The 20911-nt window shown below is 43.1% G+C and overlaps 1 protein-coding gene across 1 annotated transcript in view; it reads right to left on the minus strand.

The window, feature by feature from the left end:
* Nucleotides 1-20911, minus strand: part of LOC125455510 (cytosolic carboxypeptidase 2-like) — a 213777-nt gene that overhangs the window by 150582 nt on the left and 42284 nt on the right. Inside the window, exons 12-14 of the mRNA XM_059649433.1 lie at nt 19531-19597; nt 15063-15158; nt 4903-5016 (exon numbers count right to left, since the gene is read on the minus strand). Of these exons, the coding sequence (XP_059505416.1) occupies nt 4903-5016; nt 15063-15158; nt 19531-19597 (277 nt within the window). The remainder of the gene's footprint in view (nt 1-4902; nt 5017-15062; nt 15159-19530; nt 19598-20911) is intronic.

Below are 20911 nucleotides of genomic sequence, written 5' to 3' on the forward strand. Positions count from 1 at the left end.
TTTGTGATGAGGTGGAAGAAAGGAAGTCCATAAATGCCCTCAAGCAGAAAAAAACTCCGGAGATTAATGGATGAATAAAATGTAAAGAAAGGAGAACTCAGGAGCAATTATTAAAGTCTCCCGAAAACAAAATAGGACAGGGTGTTTGGAAAGAGTTAGGAATCAAACTTCAAGCAAACTGGAAAAAGGGATGACAATGAGCCGAGGGATAGTAAATACAGGACTGAAGCTGTTGTATGTGAATGCAGGCTGTGTACGAAATAAGGTAAATCAGATTGAAATTGGCAGGTAATGATGTGGTGGGCATCATGGAGACGTAGCTGCAAGTGGATCAGGACTGGGAACTAAATATCCGAGGATATTTATTGAAAAGACAGGCGGGGGGGGGGGGTGGGTGGTGGCGTTGCATTATTATTAAGAAATGAAATTAAATCAATAGCAAGAAATGAAGTAGGGTTAGATGGTGTAGAATCTGTGTGGGTAGAGTTGAGAAACCGCAAAGGTCAAAATAAAACCATAATGGGACTTAGGTACAGGCCTCCAAACAGTAGTCAGGATTTGGGGCACAAGATACACCGGCTGATAGAAAAGGTGTGTAAGCAAGGCAAGGTTACAGTGATCATGGGGGATTTCAATATGCAGATGGTCTGGGAAAGTCAGGCTGATAGTGGATCACAAGAAAAGGAACTTATGGAATATCTACAAGATGGCTTTTTGGAGCAGCTTGTGGTGGAGCCCACTGGGGAACAGGCAATTCTGGATTTAGTGTTATGCAATGAGGCAGACTTGATAACGGAGCTTAAGGTGAGGAAATCCTCAGAAGAAACATGATAGAATTTCCTCTGGAATTTGAGAGGGAGAAGGTGGAATCAGATTTAATGGTGTTACAGTTGAATAAAGGCAACCACAGAGGCATGAGGGAATAGCTGACCAGAACTGATTCGGAGAAGAGCCTGGCAGGAAAAACGGTGGAATAGCAACGGCCGGAGTTTCTAGGGGTAACTCGGGAGACACAGCAAAAATTCATCCGTGGGAGAAAGGTATATACTAAAGGGAAGATGAGGCAACCATGCCTGATAAAGGATGTCAGGGACCACATTAAAGCAAAAGAGAAAGGATATTACGAAGTGAAAGGCAGCCGGAAGCCAGAGGATTGGAAAGCCTACAAAGACTAACAGAGGAAAATGAAAAATGAAATAAGGAGGGAGAAGAAGTAATGTAAAGGCAAAAACCTTCACCTCAAAGGGTGGCACAGTGGCTCAGCGGTTAGCACTGCTGCCTCACAGCACCAGGGGCCTAGGTTCAATTCCACCCTTGGGTGACCATCTGCGTGGAGTTTGCACATTCTCCTCATGTCTGCATGGGTTTCCTCCCACAGTCCAAAGATGTGTAGGCTAGGTGGATTGGCCATGCTAAATTACACATAGTGTTCAGGGATGTATAGATTAGGTGGGTTATAGGGGAATGGGTTTGGGTGGGATGTCCCAAGGGTTGGTGTGAGCTTGTTGGGCTGAAGGGTCGTTTCCGTACTGTAGAGATTCTATGATACAAAAAGGTTGCAAGAGTTTCTTTAGATTACATAAAGGGCAAAAGAGAGGCTACATTGGGCTGCTGGAAAATAACACTGGAGTAGTAATGGGGAACAAAGAAATGGTTGAGGCACTGAAACAAACATTTTGCATCAGTCTTTACAGTGGAAGACACAAGTAACTTCTGAAAAAGTCAAGAGAGTCAGTAGGGGACAGAGGTGAGTATGGTGTTCATCACCAAGGAGAGGTGTTAGAAAAACTGAAAGGTCTGAAGGTGGATATAGCATTTGGACCATATGGACTACACTCCAGAGTTCTGAAGGAGATACCTGAAGAGACAATGGAGGGGTTAGTGATGATCTTCTAGGAATAACTGGAGTCAGGGTGTGTCCCAGAGGACTGGAAGTTGTGAATGTAAACCTCCTATTAAAAAGGGAGCGAGGAAAAAGCTGGGAAATTACAGGCCGATTAGCCTGACCTTAGTTGTTGTAAGATTTTGGAGTACAATGTAAAGAATGAGATTTCTGAATACTTGGAAGCGCATGATAAAATAGGACAAGGTCGGGTTTCATCAACGGAAATCATGCCTGACAAATCTGTTAGAATTCCTTGAGGAGGTAAATAAACAGGTTAGAACGAATAGAGTAATATAGCATGGAAATGGGGCCGTCAGCCCAAACTGAGGCATGATGACCACGGTGCCCACTCAGCTCGTTCCAATTACCTGCATTTGGTCCATATCCCTCTAAATCCTTCTCATCCATGTACCTATCCAAATGTGTTTTAAATCTTGTTATTGTACCTGCCGCAATCACATTCTCTGGCCGCCCATTCCAAATATGTACCACTCTCTGTGTGAATAAGTTGCCCCTCAGGTCCTTCTTAAAAAACTCACCCTGGTTTGACTTTCCAAAGTGCAACACCTGACACTTATCTGTATTGAATTGCATTTGCCAATCCTCAGCTCACTTCCCCATTTGATCAAGATCTCTCTGTAATTTTTGCTAACTTTCTTCACTATCAACAACTTCTCCAAATTTTGTATCATCCACAAATTTACTAATCACGCCTTGTATAATTGCATGCAGATCATTAATGTAAATAACAATAACAAAGGTCCCAGAACTGACCCCTGTGACACACCATTAGACACAGGCCTCCAGTGCAAAAAAACAACCTTCAACCATCAGTCTCTGGCTTGTGTTTGCTACCTTTCTTAAACAGTGGAACAACACTGGCCTCCTTCCAGTCTTCTGGAACTTTACCAGTGGCTAAAGATGAAACTGAAATCTCTGCAATTTGTTCCCTAGCCTTGCCCTACATTCAAGGATAGACTTGATCGTGCCTAAGGTGCAGCCCACCTTAATGCACTTTAAGGCTACAAACACTCTAGGATTCTTTGAATCCCTACAGTGTGGATACAGGTCCTTCAGCCCAACAAATTCACACTGATCCTCCGACCATCCCACCCAGACCCATCCCCCTATAACCCACCTAATCTGCACATCCCTGAACACTATAGCAATTTAGTATGGCCAAACCACCTAACCTGCTCATCTTTGGACTGCGCGAGGAAACTGGAGCACCCAAAGGAGACCTGCACAAATGGCGGTAGAATGTGCAACCTAAACACAGATAGTTGCCAGAGGGTAGAATTGAGCCTGGGCCCCTGGTGCTGTGGGCCACTGTGCCACTCTTCCGCTCTGTTATTGAGAATGCAATCTAAAACATCCCCACTTGTTTCCCTTATTTCCTTGGCATCATGGTTCTCTCGTCCTTAAACACTGAGGAGAAACATGCATTAAAAATCTCCCCCATCTCCTGTGGTTCCACACACAGACAGCCATGCTGATCTTTATGGGGATCTATTCTCTCCCTAGTCACCTTTTACTCTTAATGTAGCTATAGAATCTCTTGGGATTATCTTTAACCTTATCTGCCAGATCAGTCTCATACCCTCTTTTTGCTCTTTTGATTTCCGTCATAATTGTGCACATACACTTTTTATAAGCATCTATGGAGTCACTTGAGCCTGACAGCTTAAAGCTAGAGCTTCAATATCCCTCATCAGCAGGGGATCCCCAAATCTGCCCGCTTTTCCCTTCAGCCTAATTGGGACATAGCCTCCTTGGACTCTTGAAAAGACACTTTTAAAAGCCTCCAATTTGCCTGTCATTTTTTTTCCCTTCAAACAGAGTCAACCAATCAACCTCTGCTAGATCCTTCCTAATGGCTCCAAAATTGGCCCTGCTCCATTTAGCACCTTAACCTGTGGACCTGTTCTATCTCTTTCCAAAACTATGTTAGGTGGGGGACAGGTAGTATTGAGGAGCCAGAGAGGCTGCAGAAGGATTTAGACAGGTTAGGAGAGTGGGCAAAGAAGTGGCAGATGGAATACAACGTGGGAAAGTGAGAGGTCATTCACTTTGGTAGGAAGAATGGAGGTACATTTTCTAAATGGGGTGAAAATTCAGAAATCTGAAGCACAAAGGGACTTAGGAGTCCTAGTCTAGTATTCTCTCAAGGTAAACTTGCCGGTTGAGTCAGTAGTTAGGAAGGTAAATAGAGAACTAGAATATAAAAGCATCAATACACTTCTGAGGCTTTAAGAGGCTCTGGTCAGACCACATTTAGAGTATTGAGAGCAATTTTGAGCCCAATGCCTCAGGAAGGATCCACTGGCCCTGAAGCAGGTCCAGTGGAGGCTCACGAGAATAGTTCCAGGAATGAAAGTCGTAACATTTGAGGACCCTGGGTCTATACTCAATGGAGTTTAGAAGGATGACGGGGTGCTAATGGAAACCTACAAAATACTGAACAGCCTGAATAGAGTGGACATTGGGAAGTTTCTCCATTGGTAGGAAAGACTAGAAGCCGAGGCTACAGTCTTAGACAAAAGGGAACACCTTTTAGAATGGAGATTAAAGGAAACGTTTTCAGCTCGAGAATGTTGAAGTTGTGGCCACTGATGGCTGTAGAGGCCATATTATTGCATATATTTAAGACCGAGATTGACAGGGTCTTGATTGTCAAGGCATTTTAAGGGTTACAAGGAGAAAGCAGGAGAATGGAGTTGAGAAACTTATCAGCTGTGACTGAATAGCGGAGCAGATTCAATGCGCTGATTGGCCTAATTTCTGCTCCTGTGTCTTATGGTCTAAAAAGTGGAATTGTAATAGCAGCTGGATTGTTCTTCAAAAGACCTACCTCAATGACCCCTCCTTCTGCAACAGTCAATTCTGTCTAAGACAGGTGACAATTCTGTCTAAGATTGGATTTTTGGGTTACAAACATTATTTGCTCAGAGAATGCTTTTCATCCTCTTTACCTTCAAACAGGCTGAGGACACATGTACGACTTATGTGGTACTTACCAGGACATTGATAGCAGAGTCCAAGTCACTGTCATTTTGATCAGGTACTTGATTCAAGTAGTGTTCATGCTTTCCTGCATGTGTTTTTTGTGGTTTCTTGTGTGCTTGTGTTTGCTGTATAAAATAAAGATAAGATATGAAGAAATTATTCATCTGTACTCAGGATGTAAGTTATGCTGGTAAGATCACCTCCGCATTTCGCAGAGAAGAATGTGAAATGCACTATGATATCGGAATTACACAAAATGCTGGAAATAATTGAGGAATTGGTAACTCAACTTTTGTTATGACATCAAATATTAACTGTTTGTGTCATCACAGATGCTGCCTGATCAACTGAGAAGTTTGTGCATTTTTTGATTTTATTTCCGATTTCCAACCTCTGTTGTATTGTACTTTTGTTTTCATGTGGATTTTGAGTCAGACATAGGGAAGATCAGATAATGATGATATGTCTTCACCTGAGGAGTACTGTGAATCAACTGCTTTTTCACTGAGAATTGGTAGCTTGAAATGGCTGGTTTATTGTGGATGTTATTCATCAGGAAAATGCCATACCCACTAAAATAGCAAAATTCAGAAGCTGGAGGTTTACACACATGACACGTTTGATGGTAGAATTCACCTCATTGCCCACATGTATCCATCTTTTGTCTTGGTACCATGGTGAATACAAGACTGAGGGTTACACTTTACCATCTTTCATAAGTTAATCTTTCAAGGGATGTCAGCATCAGCAGCCACAGCAACATTTATTAACATCACAAGTGCCCTTCAAAATGTAGCAGTGAGACTCCTTCTTGAACCATTGTGGTCTCTGTGATGTAGGCACATCCACTGTACAATTAGGGAGGATTTTGAATAGCTTTTGACACTGAAGGAATGGAGATATATTTCCAAGTCAGGATTGTTCAGAAGGGAGGCTGTGGGTGTGGTATTCCTATGTATCTCCTGCCCTTGTCCTTCCAGATGGTAGAGTGTGTTTGGGCGATGCTGTCAAAAGATCCTTGATAATTTGTCGTGGTTCATCTTGAAGATGGTGCACATTGCTGTTACCATTATTTTCCTGAACAACTAAAACCATTTTCTGTTGTGTCAGGTACGACTCCAACCAGCGAAGAGATTTTTTAAAATTCGCTTGAGGGAAGTAGCTGTCACCAGCTGAGTCAGCATTTATTGCCCATTCCTAGTGGCCCCTTGAGAAGGTGGTGATGAGTTGCTTTCTTGAGCTACTGCAGTTCATGTGCTGTAGGTTAACTCACAACGGCCCTAAGGCAGGAATTCCAGGATTTTGACCCAGGGACTGTAAATAAATGTCAATATATTTCAAGTGAGGATGATTTGATTTTATGTGATTTGATTTGATATTGATTTGATTTGATTTGATTTATTATCATGCGTATTTTGTTACAAAATACATTGAAAAGTGTTGTATAGTGTCACCACACTCCGGTGCCGTCTTAAAACACTGAAAAATAAACCAAAACATAGAATATAAAGGCATAAGAATAAAGAAATAAAGAAAAAGTGTTCAACTTTACAGTTTTTCTTGTTAAGTGCTCTAGTATGGGCCATGGGCCTGGTGGCCAGGCACAAAACGTCTTTGCCACATTGCTGCCACTGGAACAAAAGTTAGTAATTCTTCAGTGTCATCTCGCCTCCATTGACACCCTCGCCCTTTGAGTCAACACTGGATCTCACCAGTGCAGACACCATGAATGCCGCCAAGTACTGTACCAGCCCAAACCCAACTCCGTTGCAGCCATGAGTCCACTCCGAGCCCACCTTGCCGATGCACCGGCTGTAACATCTCTGGGTCTGCTACTGGGCCCAAACTTGCCTCTGATATCACCTCCATGAATCTGCAGCTGCTGGGAACCCAACCTTACCTCTGTTGTAACAGCCATGAGTTAGCACCAGGACCACATCAACTGTGCAGAAGCCCAAGCACACCGCCAATGCCACTGCCACGGGTTCACGCTGGGGGACGCAATCAAGTTCACCCTGCTGGGCCCAATCGAGTCTGTGTTGGGATCATTTGCAACCACTGATGCCATCACCACAACCAAGCTTATCGACAAGAGATAGGTAAAATAGAAGAGGAAAAAAAAACGAAACAGGAGAGAAAAATAAAGGAAAGAAACAAAAGAGAAAGGCAAACAGAACAGACAAGCCCTCGGCTCAGAAGACCTATTTCACTGCAATCTTAGCAGATGGTGAGTGGCTTGGAGGGAAACTTGCAGGGGGTGGAGTTTCCATGTAACTGCTGCCCTTGTCATTCTAACTGGAAGTGGATTTGGAAAGTGCTGTCTGATGGTCTTTGGTGAATTTCTGCAGTGCATCTAGTAAATAGTACACACTTCTGCTACTAAACATCAATGATGGGGGGAGTGGATGTTTGTGGATGTGGTGCCAATCAAGCGGATTGCTTGTCCTGGATGGTATCAGGCTTGGGAAGCATTTCAGATGGTGGACAGGTTTTGGGGACTTAAGAAGTGAGTTAACTGCTGCAGTATTCCTAGACTCTAGCCTGCTCTTGTAGTCATTGCATATATGTAGCGAGTCCAGGTGAATTTCTGGTCAATGGTGACCCCAAAGGTGTGTTTTGTGGGGGATTCAGTGATGGTAACACCATTGAATGACAAGGCACAATGGTTAGATTGCCTCTTATTGGAGGTGGTCATAGATGGCATTTGTGTGACATGAATATTATTTACCACTTGTCAGCCCAAGCCTGGATATTGTCCAGATCTTGTTGAATTTGAACATGGACTGCTTCAGTATCTGAAGAGTCATGAATGGTGCTGAACATTGTGCAATCATCAGCGAACATCCCCACTTCTGACTTTAATGATGTAGAGAAGGTCACTGAAGAAGCAGCTGAAGGACACTACCCTGAGGAAATCCTGCAGAGGTGTCCTGAATCTGAGATGACTGGCCACCTACAACCACAACCATCTTCCTATGTGTCAGGTATGACTCCAGCCACCAGAGAGTTTGCCCCTGATTCTCACTGATTCCAGTTTTGCTAGGGGTCCTTGATGCCACATTTAGTTGAATATGGCATTGATGTCAAGGGCTGTCACTCTCACCTTATCACTGGAATTCAGCTCTTTTGTCCATGTTTGAACCAAGCCTGTAATGCGGTCAGGGGCTGAGTGGCCCTGGCAGAATCCAAACTGGGTGTCACTGAGCAGGTTATTGCTGAGCAGGTGCTGCTTGATAGTGCTGTTACTGACACCTTCCATCACTTTACTGTTGATCAAGAGTAGACTGATGGGACGGTAATTGGTTGGGTTGAATTTGTCCTCTTTTTGTGCACAAGACATACCTGGGCAATTTTCCACATTGCCCGGTAGATGCCAGTGTTGTAACTGTACTGGAAGATCTTGGCTAAGGGAGTGGTAAGTTCTGGACCACAAATCTTCAGTATTTTTGCTGTAATATTGCCAGGGCCGATTGCCTTCAACAGCATAAAGTGCCTCCAGCCATTTCTTGATATCACTTGAAGTGAATTGAATTGACTGAAGACTAGTATCAGTGATACTGGTGACCACCGGAGGAGGCCAAGATGGATCATCCACTCGGCACTTGTGTCTGAAGATTACTCCGAATACTTCAGCCTTATCTTTTGCATTGATGTGCTGGGCTCTTTCATCATTGAGGATGGGGGTATATGTGGAGTTCCCCCTCCTCCAGTAAATTGATTAGTTGTTCACAACCATTCCCAACTGGATGTGGCAGGACTGCAGAGCTTAAATCTGATCCAATGTGAACACTTAGCTCTGTCTATTACTTGCTACTTGTACATGATGGCATGCAGGTGGTCCTATTTGATAGATCAGATTGACACCTCATTTTTACTCTCCATTGAACCAGGGTTGATCCCCTGGTTTGATGGTAATGGTTAAATTGGGGATATGCAGGACCGTGATTTTACAGATTGTGCTGGAGTACAATTCTTCTGCTGTTGATGGCTCACAGCACCCCATGGATGCCCAGTCTTGAGTTGCTACATCTGTTCAAAGTCTGTCCCAGTTAGCACAGTGATAGTGCCACACAACACACTGGAGGGTATTCTCAATGTGAAGACGGGACTTTGTCTCCACAAAGCGTGTGTGATGGTCATTTACCAATACCATCATGGATAGAATCATTTGCAGCTGGCACATTGGTAAGAATGAGGTGAAGTGCAATGTTCCTTCTTGCTGGTTACCTCACCATCTGCCGCAGACCCAGTCTAGCATCTATGTCCTTTAGGACCCGACCAGCTCGATCAGTAGTGCTGCTGCTGCTGCTGAGCCACTCGTGGTGGTCAATACTGAAGACCCCACCCCCCCCGACAGAGTACATTTTATGCCTTTGCCACCCTCAGTGATTCCTCGAAGTGGTGTTCAACTTGGAGGAGTACTGACCCATCAGGCAAGGAGGGCAGTACATGGTGATCAGCAGGAGGTTTCCTTGCCTATGTTTAACCTGATACTATGAACATCATGGCTCTGGAGTCAATGTTGACAACTTCCAGGGCAATAATCTCCCAAGTGTAACCACTGTGACGCTACCTCTGCTGGGTCTGTTGTGTCAATGGGACAGGACATATCCAGGGATGGTGATTGTGGCATCTAAGATATAATTGTGAAAGTATGACTATGTCAGGCTGTTTGTTAACTAGTCCATGAGACAGCTCTCCCAATTTTGGCACTAGACCCCAGATGTTAGTAAGGAGAACTCTGCAGGGTTGACAAACATGTTTCTGCCAATGTCTTTTCCAATGTCTAGGTCAATGCCAGGTGATCAATCCAGTTTTATTTCTTTGAGATTTTGTGGCGATTGCTGAAATTGAGTAGCTTGCTAAGCCATTTCAGAAGGAGTTGGGGGTCAACCACATTGCTGTGGTTCTGGACTTACATGTAAACTAGGCCAGATTAGCTGAGGATGGAAAATTTCCTTCCATTAAGGACTTTAGTGAGTCAGATGAGATTTTTTTCCCCAGTGATTGACAATGGTTTAACGGTCATCAGAAGATTCTTAATTCCCTGATTCCCATGGATTCCAGTTTTGCTAGAGCTCCTTAATGCCACATTTGAACAAATATTACCTTGCTGTGGGGGCTGTCATTCTCACCTCACCTCACCTCACCTCTGGAATTCAGCTCCTGATGTCCATGTTCATCTTTCTGTTCAGTCAGAAGTTTAGTGGCCCTGATAGAACCCACCCAAGGACCAGTGAGCAAGTTATCGCCGAATAAAGATAACAAAGTGTGAAGCTGGATGAACACAGCAGGCCAAGCAGCATCTCAGGAGCACAAAAGCTGATGTTTCAGGCCTAGACCCTTCATCAGAGAGGGGGATGGGGAGAGGGTTCAGAAATAAATAGGGAGAAGTGGGGGGAGGCGGACCGAAGATGGAGAGAGAAGAAGATAGGTGGAGAGGAGAGTATAGGTGGAGAGGTAGGGAGGGGATAGGTTAGTCCAGGGAGGATGGACAGGTCAAAGAGGCGGGATGAGGTTAGTAGGTAGGAAATGGAGGTGCAGCTTGAGGTGGGAGGAGGGGGTAGGTGAGAGGAAGAACAGGTTAGGGAGGCGGGAACAAAATGATCGCCAAATAAATGTTGTTTGATAACATTTATCATTCCAATCGCTTTGCTGTTGATTGAAAGAAGACTGATGGGGCAGCAAAATTGCTGAGATGGTTTTATATGACAATAGACAATAGGTGCAGGAGTAGGCCTCTGGTTCTGGACTCCCCCATCAACGGAAACATGCTTCCTGCCTCCAGAGTGTCCAATCCTTTAATTATCTTATACGTCTCAATCAGATCCCCTCTCATCCTCCTAAACTCAAGTGTATACAAGCCCAGTCGCTCCAGTCTTTCAACATATGATAGTCCTGCCATTCTGGGAATTGACCTCGTGAAACTATACTGCACTCCCTCAATAGCAAGAGTGACCTTCCTCAAATTTGGAGACCAAAACTGCACACAATACTCCAGGTGCGGTCTCAGCAGGGCCCTGTACAGCTGCAGAAGGACCTCTTTGCTCCTATACTGAATTCCTCTTGTTATAAAGGCCAGCATGCTATTAGCTTTCTTCACTGCCTGCTGTACCTGCATGTTTGCTTTCATTGACTGATGTACAAGAACACCCAGATCTCGTGGTACTTCCCCTTTACCTAACTTTTTATAGGAAAGATGTGGATGCTTTGGAGAGGGTTCAGAGGAGGTGTACCAGGATGCTGCCTGGACTGGAGGGCTTATCTTATGAAGAGAGGTTGACTGAGCTCGGTCTCTTTTCATTGGAGAAAAGGAGGAGGAGAGGGGACCTAATTGAGGTATACAAGATAATGAGAGGCATAGATAGAGTTGATAGCCAGAGGCTATTTCCCAGGGCAGAAATGGCTAGCACGAGGGGTCATAGTTTTAAGCTGGTTGGTGGAAAGTATAGAGGGGATGTCAGAGGCAGGTTCTTTACGCAGAGAGTTGTGAGAGCATGGAATGCGTTGCCAGCAGCAGTTGTGGAAGCAAGGTCATTGGGGTCATTTAAGAGACTGCTGGGCATGTATATGGTCACAGAAATTTGAGGGTGCATACATGAGGATCAATGGTCGGCACAACATTGTGGGCTGAAGGGCCTGTTCTGTGCTGTACTGTTCTATGTTCTCTGTTCTAACTTCACTCCATTTAGATAGTAATCTGCCTTCCTGTTCTTGCCACCAAAGTGGATAACCACACATTTATCCACATTAAACTGCATCTGCCATGCATCCATCCACTCACCTAGCCTGTCCAAGTCACCCTGTATTCTAATAACATCTTCCTCACATTTCACACTGCCACCCAGGTTTGTGTCATCAGCAAATTTGTTAATATTACATTTAATGCCTTCATCTATATCATTAATGTATATTGTAAATAGCTGTGTTCCCAGCACCGAACTTTGTCGTACCCCACTGGTCACTGCCTGCCATTCCGAAAGGGAGCCATTTATCACTACTCTTTGCTTCCTATCAGCCAGCCAATTTTCAATCCAAGTCAGTATTTTGCCCCCAATACCATGTGCCCTAATTTTGCTCACTAATCTCCTATGTGGGACTTTATCAAAGGCTTTCTGAAAGTCCAGGTATACTACATCCACTGGCTCTCCCTTATCCACCTTCATAGTTACATCCTCAAAAAATTCCAGATTAGTCAAGCATGATTTCCTCTTCGTAAATCCATGCTGACTCTGACCTATCCTGTTACTGCTATCCAAATGATTCGTAATTTCATCTTTTATAATTAACTCCAGCATCTTTCCCACCACTGACGTCAGGCTAACTGGTCTTTAATTCGCTGTTTTCTCTCTCCCTCCTTTCTTGAAAAGTGGGACAACATTAGCCACCCTCCAATCCGCAGGAACTGATCCTGAATCTATAGAACATTGGAAAATAATTACCAATGCTTCCATGATTTCTAGAGCCACCTCCTTAAGTACCCTGGGATGCAGACCGTCAGGTCCCAAGGACTTACCAGCCTTCAGACCTAACAATCTATCCAACACCATTTCCTGCCTAATATAAACTCCCTGCAGTTCATCCATTACCCTAGGTCCTTCAGCCACTATAACATCTGGGGGATTGGATCTGTCTTCACTAGGGAAACACAAGCAAAGTACCTATTCAACTCTTCTGCCATTTCCTTGTTTCCCGTAATAAATTCACCCGTTTCTGACTTCAAGGGCCCAATTTTAGTCTTAACCATTTTTTTCTTTTCACATACGTAAAAAAGCTTTTATAATCCTCCTTTATATTTTTGGCCAGTTTGCCTTCGTACCTCATTTTTTCTCCACGTATTGTCCGTTTTTGTATGTGAACTCACAAACTAAAAGCAGAAGTAAAATAGTCAGCCCTTTTTGCCTGCACAATAAAACACACCTGATCTGCTTGGGTTTCAAATTCTACACTCCTGTATACCTCCAACAACATTCACCCCAGAAGAACCAGTTCACCACTGATTTCTAGATTCTCAATGACTCCACGTCTCTTGTCCTCTGAGACAGAGAGTTCCAAAGCCACACAATCCACTCAAAGAATTAAAATCTGAAAAGGGCAACACCTAATTTTAAAAATGTCCCCTATTCCTGACCATTCAGGTTTTTCTACTCTTCAAGCTAATTCGCTCATATATCTTGAACCTCCAGTGGAAACAACCTCAGTCTGTCCGGTCGTAACTCATAAGACAATACACTCTACCCTTGTATCAATTTGGTAACCCTCCCCAAACAACCCCGACAGATTTACATACTTTATTAAGTAAGGAGTCCAAAACTGTACACAATACAGGAGATGTCATCTGACTAATTCCCTGTGTGTGAAAAATCAAACATTTTTTGATGAAGGAGAGCATACCAGTAGCCTTCATAATGACTCGTTTTCAACAGGATCCTGATATTTTGCGATTCATGCAGTAGAACACTTAGATCCCTCTGTATCTTGAGATTCTGCAGTCTTTCTCTGTTTAGATAATACTAGTATTTTTATGCTGTCTGCCAAAGCAAACCATTTCAGATTTTCTCTTTTATATTCCTTCTGTACTTTCGCTCACTTACTCAACATATCTATCTTAGTCTATAACATTCTTATGAACTCTTCACAGCACGTATTTATATAATCTGCAAATTTACTTGCTGTGCCTTGACCCCCAAATCTACATCAGTAAAAAGGTGTGGATCCAACACAGCCCCCTGTACAAATCCATTTGCCAAATCCTACCAATCACAATAGACCCATTCATCGGTATCCTGTTTTCTGTTAACCAGTCAAAATTCTATTCATGGAAATAGAAGCAAATTTAACCCTTTGAGTCCAATATGATGCTTCTTCAGAATAGCACTACCAGTGTCCAATGTTTTTGCCAGTATCCTATGCCATCAGCCATTTCTTTACATTATGTGGAGTGAATTGTTTTGGCTGAAGCCTGGAATCTGTGATGCTGGGGACTAGGAGAATAAGCTGAGATGGATCACCCACTCGGCACATCTGGCTGAAGATTGTGGTGAATATGTCAGTCAGACGTTTTATATTGACGTACTGGCGTCCACCATCATTAAGGATTGTGCAGCTACTTCCTTCAGAACATTGTTTAATTCTCTACTACCATTCATGGCTGGACAAGTTTGAATCTGTTGGTTGTGGGATTGCTTAGCTCTATCTAACACTTGCTGCTTTTGCTGTTTGGCCTGCAAGTGGTCCTGTTTGATAGCTTCACCAAATTGACATCCCATTTTTAGATATGTTTGGTGCAGCTCATGGCATGCCCTCCTGCACTCTCCATTTAACCAGGGTTGAGATCTCAGTTTGATGATAATTGTTGATGTGTAATATACCGGGTCATGAGGTTACAGAGTATGGTTGAATAAAATTGTACTGCTGCTGATGGCCCATCTGCCTACTGGTTGCTTAGTTTTGATTCACTAGATGTTTCCTAATTCTATCCTTTTTAACACAGTGATAGTGCCATCCAACATGATGGTGGGTATTCTCAATGCAAAGGCGGGCTTCATCTCCTCTAGAACTGTGTAGTGGTCACTTTTACCACTTCTGTCATGTACAGATGCATCTGCAGCCGGCAGACTGGCAAGGATGAGGTCAAGTGTGATGTTCCTTCTTGACGGATTCCTCACCATCTGATACAGTTTGTGCTTTACATCATTCTTCTTTCCCTTAGTAGACTACAGCAAGGGGGATATTTTGGCCCATCTTGTCTCTATTAGCTTTTTGAAAGGTTTAATTAATTGGGTCCATTATCCATGTTCTCTCCCCACTTGTTCATGTTTACTATGTATCTAATCCCAAGTTGAGAGATAAGACTGAAAATTCTTACACTGCCCTTTCAGGCAAACCATTCCAGATTACAAATCGCTTAAAATAACTACTTACTTAAAAAATGCATTAAAAATATTCCTGATCTACATTCTGTTGTCTTTTTACACAACGGTGTCCTTGTTACTCTCTCTCTATATCCTCATCTCTTTGTGTGTGTGGCTATTTGTCTCTATCTTTTGCACATTGTGTCTCTTTCACTCTATTTCCCTTTATGTCTCTCTGTTTGTTTTACTCCCTCTTCCTCTCTACCTTTGTCTGTATCTCTCTCTCGCGAGCTCTCTCTATTTCTGTGAATCCGCACCTGGTATTGCTTTTCAGTATTTAACACCTTCCGGATCAAGTAGGAATTTTGTCTCTGTTTTTTGGTTTTTAGTTGTTTTTTCCTTTTTGTCACATGCTACAAAAGAAAAGAAAAGACAATGATAAAGCTCATTCGAGTACTGTTGTCAAAGTTCTCTCATTATTAGTCAATATAGCGCTCTCTAACTATTGAGCTTTATTTTCCCCAAACACCTCTGAATAATACAAAACTATTATAATAACAACACTGGAATGCTACAACAGTAGAATTAGATAAAGCTCTTCGGACTAAAGACATCAAAGGGTATGAGGAGAAAGTGGTAACAGGAAACTGAGTTGGATGATTGACCATGATCATGTTGAATAGGGGAGCAGCCTCAAAGGGCTGAATGGCCTGCTTCTGATTGCTCAAAAGGCAGCTGAAAGTCAACCTCAATGCTTTGGGACAATGCTGTAGATCAGGAGTCACATGTAGGCTTGATGAGGTGAGGATGACAGATTGCCTTACATGAAGGATATTAGTGAACCAGATGGGTTTTCCCCTCTTTGTTATCATCAATAGATACTTAATTTCAGATTTCTTTTTTCCTGTGGTGGATTTGAACCCAGATCCTCAGAACATTAGCTGAGTTTCTGGATTAATAGTCTAGCAATTACACCACTAGCCAATGTCTCCCCAAATACGTATTTTCTAATCCTTGAACTCCGATACTGTGCATTCCTCTCACTCTGTTTCACCATCAGTGGCAGAACCTTCAACATCTCAACCCCAAATACTGAACTCTCTCTAATTATTTATTATAATAATTATATTGTTATTACATAATACCTACTTATTCCTGGAATTAATACCAACCACCCCAGCAAACCGAGGCATATAAATAACAAGTGGGACAGAACACCGACGCTTCACCGAAGGCGCACTGACGATGTTACGTAGCAGGGTGACAAACGTTTGTAACCAAACCCACCAGCTCGGCAAGTCAACAACCTTGCACATCTTTGTATTAAGACAGAGATGGGGTTCTTTTTTTATACCTAAAGCTTGTGGAATTCTCTTCCCCAGAGAGGCTGTCATTGAATGTGTTCAAGGCTGAAAGAAAGAAGGGTCCCAACCTGAAACATCAACTTTCTTGCTCCTTTGATGCTGCCTGTCCTGCTGTGCTGCTCCAACTCTATATTGTGTCATCTCTGACTCTAGCATTGGCAGTTCTTACTATATCTGAATGAGATGATTATTTTGATAGGCAAGAGAGTCAACAGTAATGGGTGGCGGATGAGAAAGAGGAGGGTTTTTTTCAAAATTCATTCATAGGAAGTAGGTATGACTGGTGGGCCAGCATTTGTTACCTATCCCTAGGTGTCCTAGAGAAGGTGGTGGTGAGCTGCAACAAGATCAGTTATGAGACTGCAATAAGGTCAGTTATGATCTTCTGAAATGGCAGAACTGCGTCAATGATTCAAATGGCCTAAACCTGTTCCCAAGCCCTATCACAGAATCATTAAGCACAGAAGAACACCACCCCTGCATCTTTTTCTCAGGGTCCTACAAATTCTTCCTTTGCAGACAATAATCTAAGTTTTGCTTGAAAGCTTTGATTGAACCTACCTACCCCGTACCCCCAGGCACGTGTATTCCAGATTCTAACTAACTGCGAGTGTGAAAAGCCTTCCCCTCATGACTCCGTTGCTCCTTTTGCCATACACCTTTAACTTGTGAACTCGTTCTCAATGTTTCCAACAATGGGAACAGCTCTTTCACATTAACTTTGTCCAGACCCTTATGATTTTGAATACCTCTATTAAATCTTTTCTCAATCTTTTCTTCAATGCTAATAGACTCAACTTCTCTAATCTATCTTTATAACGGAGTTCCTCATCCCTGGAACCATTCTCATGAATCTTGTCTGCACTCTTTCTAATGTCTTTATGTACCTCTTAAAGACTGGTGTCCAAAACTGGACAAAGTACTCCACTGAAGGACAAACACGTTTAACATAATTTCCTTGTTCTTGTACTCTGTGCCTCTATTAATAAAGCCGAGGATACCATACGCCTTATTAATTTCTCTCTCCTCCTGTCCTTTCACTTTCAGTCGTTCTGTGGTCCTGTGTTCCTAGGCATAGTCCTTTCTCATTCAACACCAATGCATTAACAATGTTTACTATTAATGGAAACTTTCAAATGATTATTCCCTCATTAGCTTAGGAGTACAGCTGTACAGGGCCCTGGTGAGACCGCACCTGGAGTATTGTGTGCAGTTTTGGTCTCCAAATTTGAGGAAGGACATTCTTGCTATTGAGGGAGTGCAGCGTAGGTTCACGAGGTCAATTCCCGGAATGGTGGGACTATCATATGTTGAAAGATTGGAGCGACTGGGCTTGTATACACTTGAGTTTAGAAGGATGAGAGGGGATCTGATTGAGGTGTATAAGATTATTAAGGGATTGGACACTCTGGAGGCAGGAAGCATGTTTCCGCTGATGGGTGAGTCCAGAACCAGACGACACAGTTTAAAAATAAGGGGTAGGCCATTTAGAACAGAGTTGAGGAAAAACTTCTTCACCCAGAGAGTGGTGGATATATGGAATGCTCTGCCCCAGAAGGCAGTGGAGGCCAACTCTCTGGATACTTTCAAGAAAGAGATAGATAGAGCTCTTAAAGATAGTGGAATCAAGGGTTATGGGGATAAGGCAGGAACAGGATACTGATTGTGGATGATCAGCCATGATCATAATGAATGGTGGTGCTGGCTCAAAGGGCTGAACGGCCTACTCCAGCACCTATTGTCTATTGTCTATTGAGTGCAAAAGCATTATTTGGGTTACACCTCGATGCAACCTGGCTGAAACAAGCCAACTCAGCAGATACTAAGAGGAAGCATACCTTCTAATCTATGAGATAGTAAGAACTGCTGACACTGGAGTCAGAGATAACGCAGTGTGAAACTGGAGGGACACAGCAGGCCAGGCAGCATTAGAGAAACAGGAAAGCTGATGTTTCAGGTCAGGACCCATCTTCAGAAAGGGGGCATTTCTAAAGAAGGGTCCCGACCTGAAACATCAGCTTTCCTGCTCCTCTACTGCTGTCTGGCCTGCTGTGTTCCTCCAGCTTCACACTGTGTTATTTCTAATCTATATGACATTCATTCATTCCTGAGATGCAGTCCTCCTGCACAAGCAGCACTTATTACCCTTCCCTAGTAACCTTGGTATGGTGGGCAGCTGTAATCTCATCCATTGGTTTGAGACTGGAATTACATTAGACCTAGATCAGATTTAATTCCCAAAAGGGCACTGTTGACCCAGTTTAGCCTTTAAGGCAATCCAATAAGTTCATGGCTATTTTGCTGAGACTCTATTTTTACCATCAGTTTTTTTTTAAATTGAGTTTATTTTGTGAAGGTGTCATTCCTCAAGATTTTTAAAACAGGCCCTGCTAGTCCATCAGTATGGATTATTCAGGGACACTTCCGGCTTTAACATCAGCCTGTGGACTGGAGGTTTTTAATTGTTGTGTCACAGCACACTGTTGAGCTGTGGCAAGGGGAGAAGTGTGCTGTAAGATGTTCAGGAAGCTGTGCTACTTATCTGAGCATTGAGGTGGTGGTCATGCCTCTGATCTCCTCTGAGCCCTCTGTGTCTACCATTGAAGGCAGTACCTACTGACTGCAGACACCCTGATCGACTGGGCAGGCACAAGCCTTCAGAACAGCACACGTGTGGATTTGAAAAGAAGTGGGTGTGCCATGGAATTGCTTGGCTCATTCAAGTGTGCCTGGATACTGAAAAGTTGGGAACCATGGCAGTAAACCACTGGGAGCAATAAAAAGTAGGAGAGGAGGTGATATAAATCAAAATGCTTCTTGAGCAGTGGACAAACGCTCCCACAGAATAATCAAAGAGTCAGAGATTCAGGTAGTACTGAAGAATCCCTTCAACTCATCAAATCTGCACTGACAAAAGCAACTCTAAATCTGCACTAGTCCCATTTTACAGCAGTTGGCCCGTAGACTTGAATATTATGACATTTCAAAGTGCTCATCCTCGTACTTCTTAAAGATTGTGAGGTTTCCTGCCTCAACTATCCTCCCAAGCAGTGAATTCCAGGCTCCCACCACCCTCTAGGTGAAAAGGTATTTCCTCAAATCACCTCTAAACCTCCTGTCATTGTCTTAAAATTATGCCCCCCCACCCCACAACTCCCCTTAGAACATAGAACATTACAGCACAGTACAGGCCCTTTGGCCCTCGATGTTGTGCCAACCTGTCATACCGATCTCAAGCCCATCTAACCTACACTATTCCATGTACGTCCATATGCTTATCCAATGACAACTTAAATGTACCTAATATTGACTTTGGGGAACCGATGTCCCACTTAATCTTATACACCTCAATCAGGCCCCGTCTCAGTTTCCTCTGCTCTAAAGAAAACAACCTGAGCTTATCCAGCCACTCAGTGCTTACCTCATGTGCCTTTCTTCTAAAATGCAAAGACTGGTCATCGGACTCGGAACTGTTTGAACCAGTGGTGCTGGAATGAGAGGAGAGCCTAATAAACATTTCATAAATCACAATAACCCATGTTCCACATTATCACCAGTGGCTCAGGTTGTGGGTTCAAACAGCTTGAGCACATAATGTGTACTGATATAGTACTAAGGGAGTGCCACACTGTCTTCTTTATTCTTTCATGGGAAATAGGCATCATTGGCAAAGTTAACATTTGTTGCCCATTACTGGTTACTCTTGAACTACTGGTATAGGGGGCAGCTAAGAGTCAACCATACTCTTTTGGGTCTGAAATCACACAAAGGCCAACTAAGGCAGATGACAGCTGGATATACCTACAGGCAGGCATTACCTACATTCTCCACAAAGTATTCGGGGGCCAAATAGTTTTTTTTACGATAATTGTAAGTAGTTGTCATGGGCACCCATACATTCCAGATTTATGAATTGAACATAAATTCTACCAGCTGCCATGGAAGGATTGGAACCTTGGTGTCTATATTACAAATCCCATGGTATGCGACCATCTCCTCACTCTTGGACATTTGAAGATACAGCCTTTTGGATGAGATGTTAAATCAAGGTTCTATCTACTCTGTCAGCCAGATGCTGAAATGTTGCTGTTTCACAGAAAAACCAGAGAAGTACTTCTCAGCCATCATCACTAAAATGTATTGTCTGGCTATGTTTACATTGCTTTCTGTCTGAGTTTATTGCATGCAAAACTAACTGCTGCATTTCCACATTGCAACAGTTCATTGGCTTGAAGTACAAAGGCTGTAGAAATGCAACTTGGTTCTTCTTTCTACTGAGCAAAGTGCATTTAACAAGTTGTAAAAGCTTTTCTCATTTCAAGTGAAACATTTGAATGCCATCAAAAATGATCTTTAATGATACAGAAATTACACTGTAGGTCTCAGTTAGGGTTTTTTGCTAGTGATCCAGAACAGAATAGGAGTGGCCAGTGGCCCAGAGGGGAGCAGGGACTGCACCCAGTGCGCTCAGAGTGAAGCTGGGATGGCCAGCAGACCTGGAGCAGAGCGGGCTGGAGTGGAAACAGCAGCCAGTGGGCCCAGAGAGATGATGGTACTGGTTGGGGAAGCCATGTGGAAGCCAAAAAGACTGTAATGTCTCTCTTCTTAGCTTTATTTCTTATTGTTTGTACCTAAGGCTTGTACCTTGGTACTTTGTACCTAAGTTGGTGCTGTGAGTTGGAGACATTGTATACTTTTCAATGTACTCTTGTTCTTTTCTAACTAGATCGCGTGACATCATCTGAATTATAAAATTTTTTAAAAATCTGATAAACAAGAAATTAAGTGCCAGAAATACATTG

The sequence above is a fragment of the Stegostoma tigrinum genome, chromosome 10 (genome assembly GCF_030684315.1).
Source record: "Stegostoma tigrinum isolate sSteTig4 chromosome 10, sSteTig4.hap1, whole genome shotgun sequence".
Lineage (NCBI taxonomy): Eukaryota > Metazoa > Chordata > Chondrichthyes > Orectolobiformes > Stegostomatidae > Stegostoma > Stegostoma tigrinum.